Below are 24,212 nucleotides of genomic sequence, written 5' to 3' on the forward strand. Positions count from 1 at the left end.
CCAAGCTGCTCTTAAGGAGCAGAAAAAGGAGACCCTCAACGCCTGCTGAAAGAAGCTGTGGCCAGAGTATGTCCATGACAGCAATGGCTTATCACCCGAAAAAATTCAGCACAAGGCTGTCGACAAGGACGCGAGACTGGCAAAGATACTGGGTGGTGAAGATTTTGACAACATCACTCAAGATGAGGTCAACAACCTTATCGATGCCCACTTTGAACCCCTGACAGACGAGGATTTGTTTAAGTTAAAGTCTGCCAGCAAAGAGGAGGAGGAGGAAGACAACAGATCCAATACAACAGGAGGAGGAGCAGGGCCTGACATTGGAACGTCTGTCCCAGATTATTCGGACATTGAAGGAGTTACAAGGGATGATTGAAGCATGGGATCCCTTTATGGTTCGGGCTCTCAAAGTTAATAATGGCATCGATGCTGCCATTCAGACATATAAAAATGGTCCTCGCCACCATGAAGAAACAACGACAGCAACTTCCCATCAAAATGTTCCTCAAACCTATAAAGAAAAGCCAGTACGAAACCCCACCAGAAGATGACTAAAGAAGAGGCGCCACCCGAGGAGTTGTAAATCCTCTGCATCGTACTGCACATCTACTTCATCATCAATATCATTCATCATTGATGAGTACCTGTACATTTTAATGTATTTTAATTAAATTCAATTATTACGTATTTACTCTACTTATAACAGAGAAAATGCGCTTGCATGAATTAAAGTACATATAGCGGTAACATCTGTATTTTACATTCTAGCACCACAGGAGACATACCAGTACAGTACTGTACTGTTTGGGTTTACCTTTACATTGTTTTTTTTGGTAATGTATTAAGCAGAGTTTGCAATGAAATTAAAGTGCATTTGGTGGGTTGGGGTAATCGGGGTAAACAAGGAGGACAGGACAGTTCCCTGAAGTGCTCCAATATTAATAATAATAATTCATTACATTTATATAGCGCTTTTCTCAGTACTCAAAGCGCTATCCACACAGGAAGGAACCGGGAAGCGAACCCACAATCTTCCACAGTCTCCTTACTGCAAAGCAGCAGCACTACCACTGCGCCACCCCATATTACACACCACCATCCTCCGCCTCAAACTGCTGTCCGTTGCTCAGGTGGTCCTTGATCCAGTAGTTTGCTTACAGAAATCAGACCCGTCCTTACTTCTGTTGATGCCTTCAGTTACTGTAAATGCTGTAAAAAAAAAAAAAAAAAAAAAAAAAAAAAATCGATGTGCTGTCAAAAGCTCCATTAATCTTCACTTTGAAGACACTGGTTCTCTCCCTACATTTATAAACATTTCATAGCAGTGGCTCAAATCCTGCATCTGCTTATTAGATAAACCAACAGAAATCATCATGGGAGAATCTCAAGTTTTTATCCAGTTAGACAAAAGTTGCAGTACAAAGAGGAAAGAAGCCGAGACATTTCCTTTGCAGAGAGCCTTTTCATGCTCCGTATTGTGACAGCAGCTATAAAGTTGTAATAATGAGTACAATTGTGTTCAGTCTAGAATATTCTTGACCTAATCTGCCTTTTAAGCATAGCAGCTTGAAGATCCAAATACAGGGTGTCCATAAAGTCTGTGTGAAATTTAAAATAGTTGTAACTTTGAAAGTATATGTGAAAAAGAATCTAAAAAGGATTATTGTTCTTGTTAATTTTCAACATGTCCACCACCATTACTAATACAAAGGGTAATATGATTCTGTAGTTCTCAAACATTTTCAAGCTGATTTTCAGTAATACCAGCAATCATATCATATCAGTTATCCTAGCTTGCAAGACTTCTAAAGATCAAGGTTTGGTTGAATAAACATTAGTTTTCACATGTTCATAAAAAGAAATCCAGTGGAGTCAAATCTGGTAAACATGGAGGCCAAGAAAATGGTCCACCTCTTCCAATCCATCTGTTAGGGAATTTGCAGCATTTCTAAATAGCTATCGCCATTAACAGCACGCCCTTCAAAAAAGAATGGCCCTATGACTCGATTTTTTTCCCCCAAAGCACACCACACATTAACTTTGGGAGAACCTCTTTCATGTTCAACAGACTCATGTGCATTTTCAGTTCTCCAAATATGACAAAAATAAAACTTCTAAAGACAAAAAAAAAAAAAAAAAAATTTGAATATGAATTCTATCACATATACTTAAAAAAGTTACTATTTTAAATTGAACACGGACTTTATGGACACCCTGTACAATTTTGACATTTACATGGTTAAGCGACTCACTCGGTGTCAGTGAACTGGTGAATTAAAATGTCCACTACCTTGGCCAATGGACCACACAGCCTAAAGTTAGTGGCAGTATTTAAAAACTGTAAGGAGTGACATTCTACTCTGCTGACAGTAAGTTACATAAATACTAACTGTGGTAAGACACACTACTGTGACAGAGTTAGTGTGTGTGTGTGTGTGAGAGAGAGATTAGTCAATGTGCAGTTTATAAAGATACAGGTGGGTGTAAAGAGTGATTAAAGGTAGTGCCTAGCAGTCTCCGGTGCAGTGGGGAATGAGCAGAGGAGCACTAGTCTACTCGACCCCAGCCAGGTTGTGCGAAGGTATCCAGACAACAGATGCCATGCTGTGAAGGAATGGGAAGGAAATGCACAAAACCAAACCATTTCAGCGTGAGCTAGGAGGAACCAAGAATTAGGTTCTTGTATTCATATTAGCAATTTGTTCTGTGCCTGAGCAATGTTTCTCCACATGTAACTCTCCAAAGTCTAGTTTGTTTGACTAGCGTAATTCGCTCAGTGCCGGGTCAACCATACTGTACCCTGGCCCGCTTGGAAGAGGTGTGCCCGGGTGCAATTCAGTAGGATTTGGGAACTGTTTGGTAAACATGCCTGAGCACGGAAAAGACATGATGTAAATGATGCGACCAATCGGATTTTCATTTCATTCAATGAAAAATTAACCACAACAGGTTTGTATTCTTACTTTACAGGTGGATGTGAATTCTAGTTGGGAAGAAAAGCTGCAAATTCCTTCCTTAACATTTGTCCGTGTAAAAATCTTGTACATGCAGCATGATTAACAGAAAAACACCACGCTGCACACTCATCTGTTAAGGATAGAGCGTTATCCTGCCCTACACAACTCAAAAAAAACACAACTAAATAAGTAAAATCATTGTGACAGCATGACTGTGCTTGGATCTTGTTTTGGCTTTACATGAAGTCACATGGTCATGACGAAAGCATGCACAGGCCCAGAACATTGAGCACAGTGTGAGTGCAGGCCAGCAGGGAAGTATGGGGGGGTGGGGACAAATCACACTTGGGTACGATACATAAGTAGAGTGAGTATACCCTTACTAGAGACTACTTACCGGAGAGGAGTCGATTTGGTATACATGAACGTGAGCATAGGCTTTGAAGGCTTTCTTCTCTTCGCGCCATGTAGGAAAAGTTATGTAACAGTATGCTAGGTGATTGGAAGGTGCTTGGAGAGAGGATTAATCCGATTGGTGGATGGAATCCAATGGGGTGTATAAAAAGAGATTGGACGTTCACCGGGATGGAGAGCTTGCCTTTGTGATGGAGGTTGAAAGGTCTGCCAGGTGGAGGGATGTACCGCCGATACTCCTGAGCGAGGTGAGGAGTACACACATACTCTTGGTTTTATCCCCTACAGCCATTGAAAGAGTGGGGATAAATAAAGAATGCATTGAAGGTTTGTTTAATTTTGCATTGTACCTGTGTGGAGGAAGTCCTTGAGGGAGTAGCTTGATAAAAGGTGAAAGGGAAAGAAATTTGAGACTTCTGGCACGTTTCGTTTTTGTCCTGGGCAGTCCCTTCTGCACTATTTGAAAAGGAAGAAGGGAGCAGGACTAGAAGCAGGTTTTGTTTTTTTTTTTGCACTGGACACATGAATGATTGGACTTGTAGATGTGGGTCCCTCTCACTTAATAAACAAGTTGGACACACTTGATATTTTTAAATTGCTTGGTTTCAAAAATAAAGAACAGTCTGGTTTTGTAACATCTCGTCTGTGGCTCACTTGTTCACTCACTCCCTTTGGTTTATCCTCGCTATGACTACTTGATGCCCCAAGTTGAACCATTGCCAGGTATGTGGAGATGATGGGGTGTCACACTAACAATATTGTGTAGTATGAGAAGTGCACGGTCATTGACATTAGTGGTATTACAGGCCTTAGGAGCCAATTATCCAGCAAACCAGGATGTGTACGTCAACGGCTGGAGAAGATGCGAGGGTGGATTACCTGCTGCCTTGTAATTTGTACTGAAGTCTTTATCAAAAATAATGAGCAACTGATGCAGAGGCACATTATTGTAAAGCAGACTTAGGAAAACAACACAATTTAAAGCATATATGAAGCCCAGTGCCATGGTCTCACTTCTTTTAGCGGATTTCTATAATTAAATTAAAATTTAATAAAATCTCTTAAAATCATTGTGCATTGCCTTTATGTATTTGCTCATACCTTATGGATGTACAGTATTTCATACAAGGCTTTGCCTTAACGAAACTCCAACAATGGACAACCATCACATTGGAACTGCAAGTAAAGATTAAGAAGATGGAGATAACAGCTCAGATAGACCACATAAATGAATGCAAGAAGTTGCATGGCAAGTGGATTTTGGGACAAGAACATAACAGGTTAGTCAAGGGTGTCGAGTCCAGAGCTGATGTAGGGCAGGAACCATAGAGGTCTATTGAGATTAGAAGTCAGATGAGCCTTCAAATAAAAGAGCACATACAGTAACAAGATGAAACCTGCAGAAGTTGCAGAGTATAAGCAACAAAAACAGGTGGAGATCAAACAAAGCAAAAATACAGAAAGGAACCTCCATCAAGCAACACCTTAAATATGGCATCAAACAGGAGAGGAAAACCACTGAAGTGTTTAACGGGGTGGGCTGCAAGTCCCAGAGAACAACCACGTCTTGTGAGCAGCAGAACGTTGAGAGAATTTTTTTCCATTTCAGAACAGTCTGAGCCTGAAATTGTTTGATATCTTTGCTCATGTTATTAGGACTGAGCCAAAATAAAATAAAAATCACACAAACATGAATCCAAAACTCGATTCTCTTTCTTGATGTTGGAGTGCAAGTCTCCACCAAAGTCTGTCTTTTGAGCAAAGTTTGCATGCTTTGTTATGCAACTGTCAGAATGCACCACAAATTAAATATTAGTGTGTTTGATGTAACTGAAATAATGATAAAAGAAAATAACCAATGGGAACAAAAAAAAAAAAAAAAAAAATTACATACGGAGATAAAAAAAAAAATAAATAAAATGAACCGCTTACACATTCCTGACACGCATCACAGAAAACAAAACTGCAAAATTAAATGCACGACAAACTATTTTAAACATGCAGTTTGGGAATCTCAGTTAAGACAGACTGATAAAACCGAGTGCTATCCAGAGTGGGAAATTTAGCTCTTATTGTAACCACTGCACCACTCCAATGAACACTTCTGACTTTACTAAAGATGAGAGCAGTCAGAGTGAAGCACCATTAAGGCGTATTACTGTTGGTATTAAGGAGCCCCAGTCTCGTTTGACACACTTCTGTTGAATAATTCATTGGCTGAAAGTCCTCAGTATATCAGAGGCAAGGTGTGCAGCATTCTTCATGACAACACTCATTTTGTTTTCACCCCACAATTCCTCAATCAGGTTCAGCATACCTCACTCACCCAATCCTGCCTTCTTGGTGGGTCGCACTCGAAGTGATGTTACCAGCCCAGCACACCACAATGTAGAAAAACCTCACTGGCTGGCACAATGGAACTACCCGCACTACAGGAATAAAGCCTCCTAAGAAAAACACGAATCTGCTCTTTCTTGTAGAGTTGCTCTGTATTTTCGTTGGCACCAACATCCAAAAAGATGTGCAGTGAAATGTAGCATTTTACACTTTTATAAAGTAAAAACTGCAAGTTCTAATTGAATGGGCTAGAACTTAATTTCAGTGAAACTTAAGTTCACGTTTGGACGAATTCCAGGATTACTAGGATCACTATCACAGTAGGGGTTATTTTGACTAATGTGCAGATAGTAGTTGTACTTCAGGAAGTACAGAGCAGGTTTTTCGGGGGAAAATGGTGCATCCATTTCAGTTGTTTTGCAAACAGATTACCACCAACACCTCAGCAACTCATCTCCCTTGGTGTTAACTTCTTGGATTTAGAATTTCACTTTAGCCTAACAAGCAGCCATTGCAAGCATATCTTCAGACCAATCCTGGAGATGTGGGTGACAGAACCCATTTTGTACTGCGATACAGTTCTTTATAAAAGTTGTGCCCAACACATGAAATTTCATTAGAAAGAAAATCGAGCTAAACTCAGTGGGCGGAGTCACAAGCATGAATTTCAACATGTCCGGTGTGGTTAAGAATCGGATCTGGCCAATTGTGTAGTGTTTGAAATTCAGATGGATGCCACAATAAAAGCCCCATTCTAACGATTAAAGTACTTTGTCTACTCTGTTTGCCAGAAAGTCTCTGTCATGACAGCACTTCATCCTTTTATTGGAAAAGGGTCAGAGAATAAGGAAGATTTCTCAGACCAATAATGAAGAGTCTGGTTTAGCTAGTAGCAGAAAACATCTGAAACAGCTTCTGCTACCAGGGAGAAAAGCGAAATGAGATCAGAGGTAATGATAGTGAGAGAGCACAGACAACCAGCACAGTATTTATTAAGAGGTGCTTTGGGTCAAAGTTCTCAAAGTGGATTCAGCTATGAACATTAAACAAAAGCATTAAGCTTAAACCATCAAGCGTCCCCTTTGACACACAAAGTGTACAGGCTGTGTCTGGGCCGTGGAAAGATGACAACAGTGGGGTGTGCCGTCAGGGATTTTCTCTTATTAAATAATCAGCTGAAGGTCGGGATGATTCAAAGGTTCCTTTATTTTTAACCAATGGCAGTCCAGTAGTGTTATCATAAGCAGGTTTTAAGCTGATTTAGGACATTGCTGAAATGCAGGAGCATTTATAATACTTGGACATCTAATGGTACTTGGTCTTATCGGTACATAACTGTTAGTTAAGGGTGCTTTTTATGATCAGTTCCGAACTAATAATTTTGCTAAATTGCAGAGTTTGATCTTTGGACTGAAGGCTCTATACTTTCTGCTAAAGCAAAACTTGGTTAATGCAAGACATTTTTCCTTCTTTTCACCTTTGTACCCTTACCCAACGTCAAATTCAGAAAGGGTAGAGAATTGCAGTGCTGTGGAAACCTTAGAAATGAAGCCAAGAGGACAAGAAGAAATCTCACATCTCCAAGCTCCTACAAGGACTGGGTACCAAATCTGGTCAGCAGTTAACCAAGTAGTTTTCCAGCTCTTCTATAATTGATAAAAATCCTCTGAAGGCAATTGAGCTTACAAATAACAAAACAAGGATACAATACCCTAAAAACCTTATCAACTTCATTGTTACTTGAGTTTATTGCCTGGGTTATACAGGGGGAAAAAAAAAAACACGAACAGGACCATTACCTTTTCAATCAGGAGGTAGTAGGACAAGGCCTGCATCTTCAGATGTTCTTCTTTCCACTTCTGTTGGTTCAGCCCCCATGTTTCCCTGACAGTTTCAATGGTTTTTGCAGTTTCTTCTGTTTTGGTTAAGTCTAGTAAGTCAGGCAGTCCTTCATGTACAAAGCTGGAGAAAAAACAGCCACACAGGGCACTTGTATTACCTCTTAACAATGACAGTGCAGTTAAATTGTTGAAGCTTGCTTTATTAAAGGCTAAAATATGAAATTTAACAGACGCCACAGCGGATCATTATCTTCCATATCTTTGTCCCCTGTATTTTGTTGTGTTATACCCATCACCTGCATGTCCTCTCTCACCACATCCATAAACCTTCTCTTAGGCCTTCCTCTTTTCCTCTTGCCTGGCAGCTCTATCCTTAGCATCCTTCTCCCAATATACCCAGCATCTCTCCTCTGCACATGACCAAACCAATGCAATCTCACCTCTGAAGTACTCATTTCTAATCCTATCCATCCTCATCACACCCAGTGCAAATTTTAGCATCTTTAACTCTGCCACCTCCTGCTTTCTTGTCAGCACCAACCCATATAACATAGCTGGTCTCACTACCGTCCTGTAAACCTGCCTGTCATAAATTTCTCCTGACACTCTTCTCCACCCATTCCACCCTGCCTGCACTGTTTCACTTCTCTTGCACAATACCCATTACTCTGTACTGTTGATCCCAAGTATTTAAACTCATCCACCTTCGTCAACTTTACTCTCTGCATCCTCACCATTCCACCGACCTTACTCATTTACACACGTATTCTGTCTTGTTCCTACTGAACTTCATTCTTCTCCTCTCTAGAGCATATCTCCACCTCTCCAGGGTCTCCTCAACCTTCTCCCTCCTCTTGCTACAAATCACAATGTCATCAGCAAACATAGTCCATGGGGATTCCTGTCTAATCTCGTATGTCAATCTGTCCATCACCATTGCAAATAAAGGACTCACAGCCGATCCCTGATGTAATCCCACCTCCACGTTTAATGCATCAGTCACTCCTACAGCAGACCTCACCACTGTCACACTCCCCTCGTATATTGCATCTGTGGTGCTCTTTCTTGGCATGAAACCATACTGCTGCTCACTAATCATCACCTCACTTTTTAACCTAGCTTCCACTACTTTTCCATATTTCATGTTGTGGCTCAATTTTATCCCCCTGTAGTTATTACAGTCCTGCACATCCCCCTTATTCTTAAATATCGGCACCAGTACACTTTTCCACTCCTCAGGATTCCTCTGACTTTCCAAGATTCTATTAAACAATCTGGTTAAAAACTCCAATGCCATCTCTCCTAAACACCTCCATGCTTCCACAGGTATGTCATCTGGACCAAATGCTTTTCCAATCTTCCTCCTCTTCATAGCTGTCCTTACTTTCTCCTTGCTAATTTTGCACTTCCTGATTCACTGTCTCCATATCATCCAACCTTCTCTCTTTATTCATCAGCCTCTCAAAATACTCTTTCCATCTGCTCAACACACTCTCCTAGCTTGCGAGTACATTTCCATCTTTATCCTTTATCACCCTAACCTGCTGCACAGCTTTCCCAGCTTGCTCCCTCTACCTAGAGAATCGGTACAGGTCCTTTTCCCCCTCTTTAGTGTCCAGCTTCTCATACAACTCATCATATGCCTTTTCTTTAGCCTTCGGCACACCTCTTCACCTTGCACCTTATTTCCTTGTACTAGTCTACTTTCTGCATCTCCTCGACTATCCCACTTCTTCGCTATCCTCTTCCTCCATATACTCTCCTGTACTTCTCCATTCCACCACCATGTTTCCTTTTCCTCCTTCCTCTGTCCAGATGTCACGCAAAGCGCCCTTCTTGCCATCACCATTACTACTTCTGAATTGGTTGCCCAGCTATCTGGTAACTTCACTGCCACCCAGTGCCTGTCTCATCTTCTCCCTAAACTCAACCTTGCAGTCTTCCTTTTTCAACTTCTACCATTTGATCCTTGGCTTTGCCCTCATTCTCTTCCTCTTCTTGATCTCCAGCATCATCCTACAGACCACCATCGTATGCTGTCTTACGCTTTCCCCTGCCACCACTTTGCAGTCTTTAACCTCCTTCAGATTGTCTTCTGCATAGGATATAACCTACCTGTGTGCGTCTTCCTTCACTCTTTTACATCACTATGTTCCTCCCTCTTAAAATATGTATTCACCAAAGCCATGCCTATCCTTTTCGCAAAATCCACTATCTGACAGTCTTCATTCCTCTCCTTGACACCAAACCTACCCATCACCCCCTCTGTTCCCTTTACCAACAGGTCCACTGAAATCCACTCCAATCACCACTTTGTCCCTTGGGTACACTGTTAAGCACTTCATCCAACTCACTCCAAAAATCTTCCTCAATGACACACCCAACTTGCAGGGAATATGCACTAACATTCATTATCACACCTCCAATTTCCAGCTTCATAATCATTCTGTCCGACACTCTTCTCATTTCCAAAACACAATTGACAATGTCCCTTCAGAATAACTACTCCATTTCTCCTCCTATCCACACCATGATAGAACAATTTGTTTCCATCTCCTATCTACCTGGCCTTACTCCCCTTCCATTTAGTCTCTTGCACGCACAATATATCGACCTTCCTTTTCTCCCGTCATAATCGGCTCTCTCCCTTACCAGTAATACTGCCAACATTCAATGTTCCTACCCTCAGTTCCACGCTCTATCTTCCTCCTCTCTTTCCTCCAGACATGCCTCTCTCCCCCGATTCGGAGAATAATAAATACACTGCTAAACATTACAGGCTTCATGTATTGGACTGGATTGTACGCAAAATGTGCTTAAGCCATTTTTGATACATAGATTGGGATTTACATAACAAACATGGCTTAGTCTTTGGACCATGTTAAAGTATAAAACAGTGTTGAAAATGAACAAGTTGAAATCTCTCTCAAGATCAATCCAAAACAGTGAACTAACCTGTAACTGAAATTGAAGAGAGCATTTGAAGGACATACAAGTGAGAGTTGCTTTGGGCAGGACAGATTACACAGTATATTCATCGATCCATCCATTGTCCCTCTAGACTCGCTTATCCAGGGCAGGGGGCAGCTGGAGCCTAGCCTGTCAAGCAATAGGTGGGCACTGCGTCAATTCAACAAAATCAAGTTATTGAAATGTCCAGTCCATAACGTGGCTTTTTAAAGTATCCCACTATTACAATGTAACCTGTGTTTGTAGGCTTCAACTTTAACTGCCATCCTCAATCTGGGCCAGTGGATGGCAGCCAAACTTAGAGTGAGAATGTGGAGCAAGTTTTCAATTAAATTCAGTTTATTTTATAAAGTGCTCTTCACCGAGTGCTGGCGTAGATGCTGGGACAAGTTCTCAGGTAAACCACAATACAAATTTTTCAAGTTACTAAATTACATAACCGTTTCCCCTTCAATTGTAATGCAGACATTAATTTAGGGGGGCAGGACAAATGAACAAAATGCAAGCTTCTCCTCTTCCCATTACAAGCCAAAAATTGTTACGAGAATGAAATGAGCACTTTGATGAGCTCCTAAGGTCCAGAGGAGCTGGATTTCCAGTTGAAAGTTGTGGGTTGGGATATACATCAACATGCTCCTCCAATGCTTTAGGACTGGCAGAATGAAGTGATGCTTCTGGTCTTTAAAAATGGAGAACAGAGTGTGCATTAATTACTGAATGGTCACACCTGCAATGGAGTTCTGGAAAGGAGTCCCCACCTGATAGTGAATGCTTAGATTAAGGGAGAGGAACGTGGAGACTAAGATGTCTCTGATACAAGGGGATTTTATGGTTATACAGAGATAAGGGGTCGGGAGTTTGGTAGTACACTCAACTAGTTCTTCATGGACTGGAGGTTTAGGGACCAAAATCCACATGTGAATATGTACCACCATCTGAAACAATACATACACTGCTTATGAAATAATTTTCTTTAAAATGTGGACATTGCATGGCTTTAAACAGCATCTATAAACTGTACTGATGGCATGCCAGTTATAGTAGGTTACATTTTATAGATGCTGTTTGCACAAAGATCTCATCGTATCATATCATGAACTTAAATTTGACCTAGTTGGACATGGCATTTTGTGTTCCGTTGGTCTCAAATTAATCTACAACACAAACAACACAATTGTATCAGTATTTACACCTTCATATCAGAGGTTTTTTTTTTTTTATTTGCAATAAAATGAAGATCAAACATAAAAAGATCAAAATGAGAACCTGTGCGTAGCTGGAGTACTGTCACTTCTCTAGGCCGCGGATGCCAGTATGCATGTAGATAGGAAGCTCTCCCACACAGGGCAGACATAAGACATGTTGGCAGGAGTCAGACTGAACTGGCCATTAAGCATGTCAAAATTCTCCAGCAGAAGCTGGAAAAAAGCTACTAAGGTCCAGCCTGGCACGCTGCTGCTACCTCAATATTCACAAGGAAAGTGGTGCAAAAATTAGAATGACTACACAAGTATAGAAAACACACAAGGGACAGATAAGTAACCACTGCATGTTAGATCTTTCATTTTTAAAAGCAGCCCGTATAGGTGGGCCCACCAAACAGTTTTAGTAAGTGTGGTCATCAAGCTTGACAACCATTCAACACAGTTTGGACTTGGCCAGAACAGAACAGGTTCATGCACGAGGTGTAAATTGACCGTGAAGTTAGATTAGCATGATGGGAGTTAACAAGAACCTCAACAGTAACTCATTTGCAGACCTAGGGAGAATGAAGATCTGCATATTTTAAATAAAAATAGAAAAGGTCTTTGTCATAGTTTCATCTTTAAAATGGCCAGTCAGTATGTTATATAAAAAGGTAAATTTATATTTTACCCCAAGTTGGTAGAACTAGTGAAGATAAAGGAATACTCACCCCAAAATTTGTTTTTTTTTTTCTTAAATAGGTTACCTACCCCACGTAGGTTGTTGTGATGTCCAAGAAAAATTGAATGTTTTTGTTTTAATGCGGAATAGCCAAAGAAAAATCATACAAGCTAATGTTGACCAATGCTGTACAATAGCAAAATGCCCATAGTTGGGGGAAACTTGCGTTATTTGTGTTGCGTAATCTATAGGTCTGTCCATCCAAGTGTATGTTCACAACATGCAAAACGCATGTATCTTTGGCTAAAAGGCACATAAACTAGAAACACACTGTACTTCACATGGGAGTGAGTTTTTGAATTGAAGACAGGATGGGGGGAAGACATCAATTCAAAAAGTCAGTCCACCGAATATCATTTTTGGGTGGAGTATTCCTTTAAGCAACAATCTCTCCAGGATTAGGCAGAGAAAACAATGCTAAAGTAATTATGTGAAACTGAAAAAATGTATACTGTCAACAGTTTAAAACATTTCAAATTATTCTCCAAACATTTTAAAAATGGAGTACTACTGTAAAAGAAAATGCACTTGAAACTGCCTGCTTGTTTAATTAAGACATTCTGACATTTGCACCAACACATTTAAAATTTGAAGATGAGGACCATTAATAACATCTAACTTTATAGTTCTCTAGTAACAGAAGTGTTATTTTTAGGAATCAGATATTTACTTAAGACTTAATAGGTTTAACTAATTTGGGACTTTACATAATGCTTAATGACATAAGGGATGTCACTAGAACACATTTATGTGCGGATTGGTGCAAATGTAAATGAACCTACAGTACCTGATAAAGGAAGCCATCCTAATTAGATTGCTTCAGTCTGCCATGATGCATTAAATAAGAGCACATGTGACTGCACCAACTGTTGTAAACTACAGCCATGTTAGTAGATAAAGAATGAATGAGTCTTTATCATAAATTAAGTGTATTCCACAGAATAATAAGTGATCCACTCTTGGTTTTTAAGAGAAGAGTTTGGCAACTACAAAAAGCTAAAAACTGGAACTCAAATACTACAAAACAATGCAAACATTACAGTGTAAAACGTGCCAAATGAGGCTTAAATACATTTGCATTAACAATTTAATTCTTTTCTACATTAGCGATTCAGAGGCAGACAGTCCACAAAAGCAATTACTGTGAACACGAGGTTAGCCTTTGCATATACTGTACCTTCTCAGACGTTCAGCAATTACTGCTCCCAGAACCTGCATTACAATAAAAACCAGATTTCTGCTTTTGACATTTCTAACATGCAAATCAAGAAATAAATTTTGCAACACCACCTTCAAAGTTTCTGGTAAATGATCAAAGCTTTTATTTTAAATAACACATGCAACCTGAGGGATTAAATATGGAAAAAAAAAAAACAACAAACAGTTCAGTAATACAAAGTAACACTTGAACTCTTGCTTGTAATGCCTACACCAGTCTGGCTGTCATTTAAACTCGGCACCCTAAAGTCCCACATTTCATGCATACTATGGCCCCAATGAAAGCTTGATCCAAAGATTAAATTAATACTGCAGTTGGAAAGGAATATGAGCAGTTGCACTACTTTGTTTTATTTCAAGCTTAATTAGTACAACACTTTTTAAAGCAGTTGCCCTTTGGCTGACCATGTAAGGTTATATCTGAGCCACACTCTAAAGCTCTCAACAGGGACCTGCCAAGGGTTTCTTTAGGGGGTGGATTGTTTTGAAACACACTAATCTTGAATTCTAAAATGCAAGTTTTCTGATATTAGGTTCAGCAGAAAAGATTTATCATAAATGGCTCAACAGCACTGGAAGTTGGTAAACAGAATGCAGGTGGCTAGATCAATAAATAGTTTCTCTAATTTAATAGCACTGAATTGAGTTCAGGGCTACACTGACAGAGTCAACATGTCACTTAAAGAAAAAGCTTCAAAATAGGTAAAGGTGACTGAAAAATAGCTTAGGGTTTTGAAGAGTTAAAGCAGTGAAAAGAACCTCGCTTAAAGTCTAAGACTGATATTCCCATAAATCAATAAAACAGAAGATAAATAAGCAAGGACGGCACAGTGGCGCAGTGGGTAGCGCTGCTGCCTCACAGTTGGGAGACCTGGGTTCGCTTCCCGGGTCCTCCCTGCGTGGAGTTTGCATGTTCTCCCCAAGTCTGCGTGGGTTTCCTCCCACAGTCCAAAGACATGCAGGTTAGGTGGACTGGCGATTCTAAATTGCCCCTAGTGTGCTCTTGGTGTGTGGGTGTGTTTGTGTGTGCCCTGCGGTGGGTTGGCACCCTGCCCGGGATTGGTTCCTGCCTTGTGCCCTGTATTGGCTGGGATTGGCTCCAGCAGACCCCCGTGACACTGTGTTCGGATTCAGCGGGTTGGAAAATGGATGGATGGATGGATGGATGGATAAATAAGCACAGGTAATATAATGAAAGAAGCAGAACAGCAGAGACTATTTTTCATTTAACAATCTAGATTAACAGCAAAATTCTTTTGTATAATGTAATGCCACACATCCATTATATGCTAGATGTAGGCAAAAAGCATGGCTTTATGCAGTTCTAGTTTGCTTGATCAAATCAACAATTAAGTTCAAGTGTCATCCACACTCTTAATCTAACAAAAGCATTAACAGTGAAGTGCTTAAGTAGGGAAGGGAAAATAGGAATAGAATATAATGCTGTACATTTCAGACATTGCCAAGTTAGCTCATAAACTACTTGATAGCTGGATATGGACAATAAAGTATTTTGGAGTGTGCACATTGTAGTAAGATGGCATACTCTAGTTTGAAAACTAAACTAGCTTTTCAATTCCCACAGTACACAAGGCAATAGTGAGTAAGAAAGGAAACCTTTTCACATACATTTTATTTGGTGATTGATTTGGTACATAGGTAACTGGCACTGGATGTTATTAAAATATGGTGGGGGAAGGACAGCCAAAAATTACAACAATACAGTGATTTTAAAAAAGGTGAGAAGGTATAAAAATATTTCAACAGGCTACATAAGGAACTATTGACAACGAAAAAAACTGTTCCTTTAGAATCCAAGGAGATTTGTTTGAGCTATATACAAGACTTTGGATCTTTGACAGTTGTACCTTTGGCAAATTAAAAGCACTTTGCCTTTGATATTTGCAGATTACCTAAGACAAGTTGTCCATTTAGCTCTTTCTGCAAGTGAAAGCTCAATTGAGATGTCGGATTTAAACTTCATCAGTCCAATCTAAAACAAATTTCCAGACAAATCCTCATGTTGGTTCCAGAGTCTTCACACACTTCAAGGAAAACAAGTTAAACTGCAACATATCAAGCACTAAAAAACAATCTTAGTTTGTTATACTGATTCTGTTTAGAACTGTATATTAAAGTGCACCTTTTCATTATTTTGCTTCCAGTAACAATTAAACTTACCAATCATCTTTAATTAAAAAACATCCACTGATCATTTGGTGTGAGAGATGCAAAAGCACATCAGCAGGTCAACTAATCTTGTAAAACATCTACTGCTGAATAAATAGTGTAAACTAATCACTACTGAAAAAAATGTGCTGTGATGCTTTTAAAGCAATACAAAAGTGTTTATAAATATCAAGATGGCAAAGCTATAAAAAGTCTCAGGTGAATATATATATATACACACACACACATTAAACAATGATGCCAAAAAGGCAAAAGTTCAAAGAGCCGAGATAAAAATTTTTCCACATGACAAAACTCCTGTGTCTGAAGAAAAAAAAAAAAAAAAAAAAAAAAACAAATAGTGATGTAAAGGTTTTATTGCTTTGGTCTGAAGCATCTGGAAGCTGAGAGGACAATATAAATATATATGGTATCCCATGTCCACACTTTAATTCAGCTCAAGCTTCTTCGTGGCTATAGCAGCAGTCTCTCCAAGACAGACAACCTTGAGCGGCGCTGGATCTCCACTTGTTAGAAGTAATTCTTAGAAGCTAAAGATGTCGTCTCGGTCACTCGTGCCCATATCTGCTTTATCCCAGTCTGTGGGAGAAAGGCACTCTGTCTGAAAGTCCTGTGGGTTCACTCCAATGTCCAAGACCTGGGGGTTAGTTCTAGACTCAGCGAGTCTGCATTTAAAAAAAAAAAAAAAATTAATATTCAGACAGAAAATAGCTTGATTACTTAATGTATAATAAGTTAAATTACCAACCCTCTAAAGCAATAAGAAATAGTAAATGTGACAATACTGATCCTAAGAAACTAATAAATCTGGTTCACTTTGTGTCTTCACTAAACACTTATATGACCGAAGACTACATACTATATCACTATTACTATTATCACACACTAATAATGATAAAATACTCCTAAAATATACATATACCATTTTAAATAATTGACATTTGCAACTATCGTATACACAATTACATTAAAATAACCAGGCAAACAAACCTTCCTACTTTGCCACTATCTGTGCTTAGTCGTGGCATAATTAATGCAAAATATCTAACCAACTGCTTTCAAATTCTCCAAAATTTGTAAATCCCCTCATTACACAATGTTAAATAAGCTTAATCTACCAATTTCCAAAGTCTAAAGATCAACAATTTAGCTGGTGGAAGTATGAAATAAAGCATAAAAATACAATTAAAAAAATATTTTTTTAAAATTATATATTCAGTACTGCAAATGTATAAGATTACAGCTATATCCCATATATCAGCAAAATATTCCTCCAGCATATCAACTACCAAGTATTTTTTGACTTAAGATGGAAACATCAAGACACAATCAAATGCAAAGCTGTCTTTAAACAGACTTGAGTTAACGTCAATGCCAATGACAGCTTTACATTACTAAATGTAAATTGCAGCAAATTGCTTTTTTCCACATTGTTCAGCACACAAATCGTTTTGAACTAGATTAGAAAGAGACCAAGGCATATTTATTCCTCTGAAACCTAAACCTTGGGGCATATTTCTAGCTCTAAAACTACTACTTGTTAATTAAAGCAACTTGGCAAACATTCAAGGACTATAAGCTTCAAAGTGAGGAATGATGAGTACATCTGGCAAATGCTCTCAATGGACTAGAAGTGACTGACACTCTTTCATAACAGTGAGAATGGGGATGAACATGAAAGACAAGGGTAGAGTGAACTGTAGAAGAAAGGCACTAGTCAAACTGCACGGTTTTACCTGTAGCCGATTCAAAGCTATCCAGACTGCGGCTATAAAAAGGTATGTAGAGAACAGAAAAGAAACAAGTCAATACTAAATTTCTTTACTTAAGTCTTATTTAAATGGGCGGGAAAAAATATATAAATTGGGTAAAGGATGTAAAAATTTGACACTTCACAAATACGCTGCAACTTTGAATAAGTTTAAATAATCACCCCATGACAAAAACGTTGCAGAGAAACAGCATTTTTCACCAAAATTCATTCATTTTCACACCTACACAAAACCAATTTAGAGCCATGGTAGGCAAGAGCCTCTCTCTCCTTTAATAAGAAAGCTAGAACCAAATCAGAATGGCAATGATAAGAGCAGGACAGATTTTTAATACAAACAGGACTCCATGGAAAACTACATAAACCGATTAAGACCTAATGTGAACATCGAATCAAGAGTTTGACCAGGGCTTTGCATTGGGGCAGATGCATGTTTAAAGAATAAAGCCTAGTTTATAATTCACGTTAACACGTGCTCCTGCGGATGCTACTGTTACAAAAGCAGTGCACCTTTTACACTTGCACACGTATTTTATGTAAACCTGGAGGATTTCATTGGGTGGCAGTGCAAATTGTCCAGTGAGAAAACAACGTTCAGCTTCGCTGTGTTGTGAATTGCCCAAAACATCCATTAAATTCAGGACCCCTAGCCACAATCTCAAAAGGATGGACATTCAATGATTTAGGGCACGAGGCAAAAACAATCCCTGGACAGGGCATCAGATCATCGCAAGGTGAATACAAGCATCGACATACACTAGTGTCATTTTAGCATCACCAGATCCTCAAACCTGCATGTCCTTGGAAGGAAACTGGAGCAAACTGCGGAAACACACCAGGAAAACATGTAATATCCAGGGACATGGTAGCAGCGCTATCATTACTACCATGACGCCCCCCCACGTGTAATTAACAGCATTCACTATTTAAACAAAGTTAATGATTTAACTGTAGTATGTAACATACATGCTTTAACATCATGAAAGTGATACAGTATAAATCTAAGGATTTTAAGGAACGTAGCAATTAACAATTGGCTCGGTTTTAAAATGACGTTTATGACTGCCTACTTTAATATCATAGTTTATTTTGTTATTAAATTGAAATTTCAAGATTAAAGTTGAAATTTTCACTTTAAAAATCACAAAAGAGAGCTTATTTTCTTCACGGTGTCCCTATTTTTTTTTCCCCCCTCTGTGGCTCAAATACTCTTCCATACAGTCCGATGATGTTGTAAAAGCACAGAAGACGGCATGCGAGACCTTTTAAAATATAATGCATCATTTAGGGGAATATGCAATGCTTTTATTGGCTATGAGAGAAACAGGTTAAGAAATTCACCCCAAATACATTTGTATGTCAGCATTCAAGTTTGAGCTTTTGCTTCACCACATTGAACCATTCATCAAATATCAAAGCATGGACACTGATCCTGTAGGACCTGCGAAGCATCTTGCTGACACATGTTAATAGTAAACAGATTCTGACGTCACGTTACAACTTGCACACTGCGCCCTGATTTTTTGCTGGTACTGCAACTCACACACGTGTCCTGTAAAATTCCTGAGGATATGAATGCTAGGTATGTGTGGCAGCCATGATGCGTGCACATACCCATTCTGAGCGTGAAGTATAAACCAGCCTTAAGACTCAATTTAAATGCAGCAAAAACAGTAACATCTTCTATATGAAGAATACTATCACCAACTGTTCTTTAACTCTTTGCATAAACTTAAGATAAATCACAACTGATTACAATATCTTTTAGAGTTAATTGTAAACATGAACACTTCAAGAAACCATTAATATTTATATGTAATTTATACTGGTTCTTAAAACAATTGTAGTGCTACTTCATGATCACTAATTCTAGACAATCAGTAGGCTATAATTCAGATTTGTCAATGCCCGTTTCTCAAACTTGTTTTAGAGAAAGGAAGGTGGTCAAGACATTATAAAATTACTTAAATAGATAGAAGAAAATCCACAGGGAGAGCCACTGTTAAACACAGCATTATCATGGTTGGTGGCAGCTGTGCTGAAGGTTGCCTCTAGAAGGGCTTTCCCTTCTACAACAGGACCTGGTTTCTCAGGTCTGCTTTTCCATAGCCTATAACTGAATTATATGAAAGCCATCACCCCTGAACTGCAAATCCCTACACAGACACCACAGAAAAAAGCAACATGTTACCAAATTTGTCTTGCAAATGGGTTTGTTTTTAAAAACTCTGCCTCCATTCTAAACTAGTGTGTGTGTGTGTGTGTGTGTGTGTGTGTAGCAGGGATGGTTTATTGGTAGCAAAGACTACAACAAAACCTATTGCTACTTGAGTCAATGATCAGATGTTTTCACCAAAATGGTCAGCAAAGAATGTCCTTTACTATGTAGTGTTACTAAATAGTGTGCAAAAGTGTTTACCTGAAGCTGCTCAATTCACTAGCACACAGCTACATGTATAAATATGTAAAGTGTAAATAAATGCACTTGCACTGAAGAAACCAAAGAAAGGACTTCTACCTGGCTTACCTGAGTAAGGCTGCTTTTTGGTCTTTGGATAAGGAAGACACATAAGTGTATCCCCTGCTCTGAACTAGAAGTGACTTATAACTAGTGCAAATTAAAATCGATGGAGATGTATATACCCTTGTTACTGTTAAATTTATCTTAATTATTCGGTACTATACTAGGGTCTGAATCATTTGCATGTACACAACTGCAGGGAATCGGCTTGTTTCCATGTACATAGTACAGAATGAACTATTCATAAACAGCAGGATTCATGCTCTGAAGCTTGACTTTTCCCTTGAAGGCTGCTATTAAAAATTAAAGCAATATGCCACGTAAGCCACAATACATAGTTTTGTATTAATATATTGAAACAAGAAACAAACAATTTAGAGAAAGGAAAATACACACTGATTCAGGGGAAATCCCTTAAAGTGAAAATGTAGACCATTTTGATTTTAATAGTGTACAAGTTGAAGATTAGAAGTCTACATTTTTGCCGGTTGTTACTGTAATTTACCTGAAGGAGACGGGGCTTTGGGGCTACACTCCAAAATGTGAACTAACCAAACAATACAATTTTTTCCATAATGCTCAACCTGCTTAGGCACAGACGACAATGCAGCCTTCCATTATATTAAACTGCATTAAATGCACACCACCTTGCACAACTCCATGCACCGACACTCTTCAGAGGATCTACTACATGCTTATCTATGCTCCCTTGAAGAACCTAGAAAAAAGTTTGCATAGTCCTTTAGCATTCTCCTCAGGACAGTTTGTGTACTACTAAGATTTATTTCAAATATATTTTCATCTAAAAATTCTTAGACTTGGTTAGCCCTTGTAACTGGTTAACAGCATGTTAACTAGCATCCAGAGAAAATAGTACGGTTTGATTTTGTTTTTCCTATTATAAAAATAACCCTTTAACCCCCTTCTCTGTATAGCTGCCTCCATTTCACTTGGCTGTTGAAATGACAGATAATCCGTTTGTATTTATTTATTTTTGAGGCGAGGGGTCAAGTTATTCTGAAGAACTCTCATACAGTTTTTAATGTGTAACATAGCTACATTTATGTATGTGTGTTGACATTTGCTTTCCTCTATAACACTGTTTAAAGAATAGAATGTGAAATAGATAAAAGGACAGTCCACTTCAAAAAAAACTCCCTTGGAGGATTCTGTAGCTGTACCTGTGCTTCCAGAGGTAGGAGGAAAAAAAAAAATCTGCGTAAGAATAGAAAGTACATATAATTCTGTTGGTTTGGGGTGGACAAAAAGATTAACAGAGCTGAAAAACTTGTAGTTCAAAGCCAATACGGATACATTATATTTGCATGTTATTGGACTTTCCTACGGAGGATTACTTTCATTTGGAAGAAAGACTAGGAACAATTGGAAGTATATACTCAAGGGAAAGAACAAGCAGGTAAGCCATAAAGTATGAGGCCATGGAATCTATATTTGAGTTAAGGTGAAGATTTTGTAAAGGATTTTAAATACCAGCTGGTTCTTGGACTGAAATATATAGGTATATTTAACTCTTGTAAGAATCTATAAGTTCTCTTTTGCTATTATTTATATATAAATCGCCTAATAGATGTCTCAACCTCATATCAGACCTCGGGAGTGTTTGGGTGTTCGTTAACCAAAACAAGTAGTAATCTATGAATAGCCGGTTATCTTAAAGTTGATTAAGAATTAAAACTCATAAGTAGTAGTGATAGATACTATATTTATAGTCAAAGTGGTATAAAGGGTGGAAGGAAAATAGGGGATTTAAAATGATTAAGTCGAAAAAACCCAAATTACGTTAATGTACATTTGTCTTCTCTAAAAATAGTTTCACAGGAAAACTACTCTTAATTAGAAAAAACAATCTACATTCAAAATATTCACAAAAGTCTTTAAACTCTGAATCATCGATACATGGATTATTTACCTTGAGAAGGCTTCATCTAGACCATCGTCAATTTCCTGAAAAAAAAGAGACATCTTATTTTTCTTGATTAGACTAACCATTGAATTATTGGCTTTAACACTAGAATTGCCAGAACCTACGAAAAAACTCGTAGATCCGTTCCACCTTAAATCGCTTCGCACCTCTCCATCAGCGTCTTTTGTCCTGTAAATGTGTTGATAATCAGCAAGCAGCCTGCTATCACATCCCCCACCACTGCACAGTTTTCTCAGCTCAAGTCCGTTTACCTGCGTGTCAGTTGCTTAGTGCTGTATAGAGTGAGAAGTCAAGCAAAATGACACCTTTTATAAATACTATATCGTTATTTGAAACATGCATTTCATGTGTGTTCCGTGTCTACAACGATGTATGTAAACACATCGTTAAAACAGAAATGTTTTTCATGTTTTAGTAATAATTGACAAAATGTAGACATGAAGTGTATAATGTGTGAAGCCTGAATTCCAAATATCAAATAAACACTTTCACAAAAGGTACAAATAGAACAAGTGCACTTCTATTCAGGACTATAACTGAAGAGAAAGAACCTACGTTAGGGTGCGACATTGACACGCATTTGTTATGACCGCTTCAGTGGTGTAACAGCATCAACTGTTGACTGGCAATCAAAACTTCACGGGTTCAATCCTGGACGAGTGTTTTGAGAAGTGAGCTGCTCTTATTCTTACTATTTTAGAATAAAAATATACATTTGATTTCAGTCTGTAACAGCCGTTGTAAATGTATGATACTTGTAAAGGTTAGCTTTGTGTTTTTTTTTTTTTAAATTCAGTTTTATTCTTTCAGTCGCGTTCATTCACCCACCCCCCACGCATCTGACACTTCTGTTTTCACATAAAGACGCGCTATAACAGAGGTGAACTCCAATCATGATGACAGTTCTACATTGGAGCAAGAATGCACGTCGCACTTTTGCCATCGCTGTACTTTGTATATGTACACGGGAAGCTCTACAGTCTACTTGTGACTTTACGCTGTAGGAAGTAAGTAAATAAAGATAAATAGTAAACAACATTTGATTTGGCTCTAATATACAACGTACAGCGACAGCAGCTTCCACCTGCAGCTATAGACTCCACTGTAGTGTTTAGATCTGGACGGTGTATGTGCCCAAAAAAAAAAAAAAAAAGTTTAACTGCATTCTCGTACCATTGCTTGCATACTAAAGTGTCAGCACGGACTTTTCGTGGCATTACATTTTTTGAGCATGCCCATGTTAATCAAACACATGAAGCTCTGCAGTCTACTTGTGACTTTACGCTGTAGGAAGTAAGTAAATAAATTAAGGTAAATATCATTCGATCTGGCTGTTATGTAATAACAGTGAAAAGTCAAGCAAAATGACCTTTTATTGGCTAACTAAAAAGATTACAATATGCAAGCTTCCATTATGTGTTCCAAATAATATAGTATTTATAAAAGGTGTCATTTTGCTTGACTTCTCACTCTATACAACTCCAAGCAACTGACACGCAGGTAAACAAACTTGAGCTGAGAAAACTGTGCTGTGTTGGGGGATGTGATAGCAGGCTGCTTGCTGCTTATTGACACATTTACAGGACAAAAGACGCTGATGGAGAGGTGCAAATCGATTTAAGGTGGGACGAATCTACGAGTTTTTTCATAGGCTCTGGTGATTCTAGTGTGAAGATGAAGTCCCCAAACTCTTTCCAAACCGCCATTAAAATGCTATTATCCATATTTAGATAAAGGTAGTTTTGTTTCCTTAAATACTTGACTGGCCGATTTGGATGTCTGCTGTACATTACTTAAAGGGGATGTGAAATGCAACAATATATAGATTAATTACAAATTGCCAGGTTCTGATTTAACACTAGAATCCCTGAAGCCTACAAAAAACACTCGTAATCCTGGCCCACCTTAAATGCCTTCACACCTCTCCATCACTGTCTCATTTTGTATATGTGTATCAGCACAAGCAGCCTACTCTCCCATCTCCCCCTTGACGGAGCTCACCTCGGGCAAAAAGCTCTCCCAGCTCAAGCCAAGTCTCCTTATCTGCATATGAGGTGCCTGGTGTTAAATAGGGTAAAAAAAATGGCATTTGGAATACACACATTACATGCGTGTTCCATGT

At 38.7% G+C, this 24,212-nt stretch overlaps 1 protein-coding gene across 2 annotated transcripts in view; it reads right to left on the minus strand.

The window, feature by feature from the left end:
* Positions 1 to 14,007: 14,007 nt before the first annotated feature.
* Positions 14,008 to 24,212, minus strand: part of ldlrap1b (low density lipoprotein receptor adaptor protein 1b) — a 77,921-nt gene continuing 67,716 nt past the window's right edge. Inside the window, exons 8-10 of one of the 2 annotated variants that reach the window (XM_051918749.1) lie at positions 22,076 to 22,110; positions 17,590 to 17,621; positions 14,008 to 16,518 (exon numbers count right to left, since the gene is read on the minus strand). In XM_051918749.1, coding sequence (XP_051774709.1) covers positions 16,472 to 16,518; positions 17,590 to 17,621; positions 22,076 to 22,110 — 114 coding nt within the window. In that variant the 3' untranslated portion in view covers positions 14,008 to 16,471. The remainder of the gene's footprint in view (positions 16,519 to 17,589; positions 17,622 to 22,075; positions 22,111 to 24,212) is intronic. The other variant, XM_051918748.1, reaches the window with a different exon arrangement.

Source organism: Erpetoichthys calabaricus, chromosome 14 (genome assembly GCF_900747795.2).
Source record: "Erpetoichthys calabaricus chromosome 14, fErpCal1.3, whole genome shotgun sequence".
Lineage (NCBI taxonomy): Eukaryota > Metazoa > Chordata > Cladistia > Polypteriformes > Polypteridae > Erpetoichthys > Erpetoichthys calabaricus.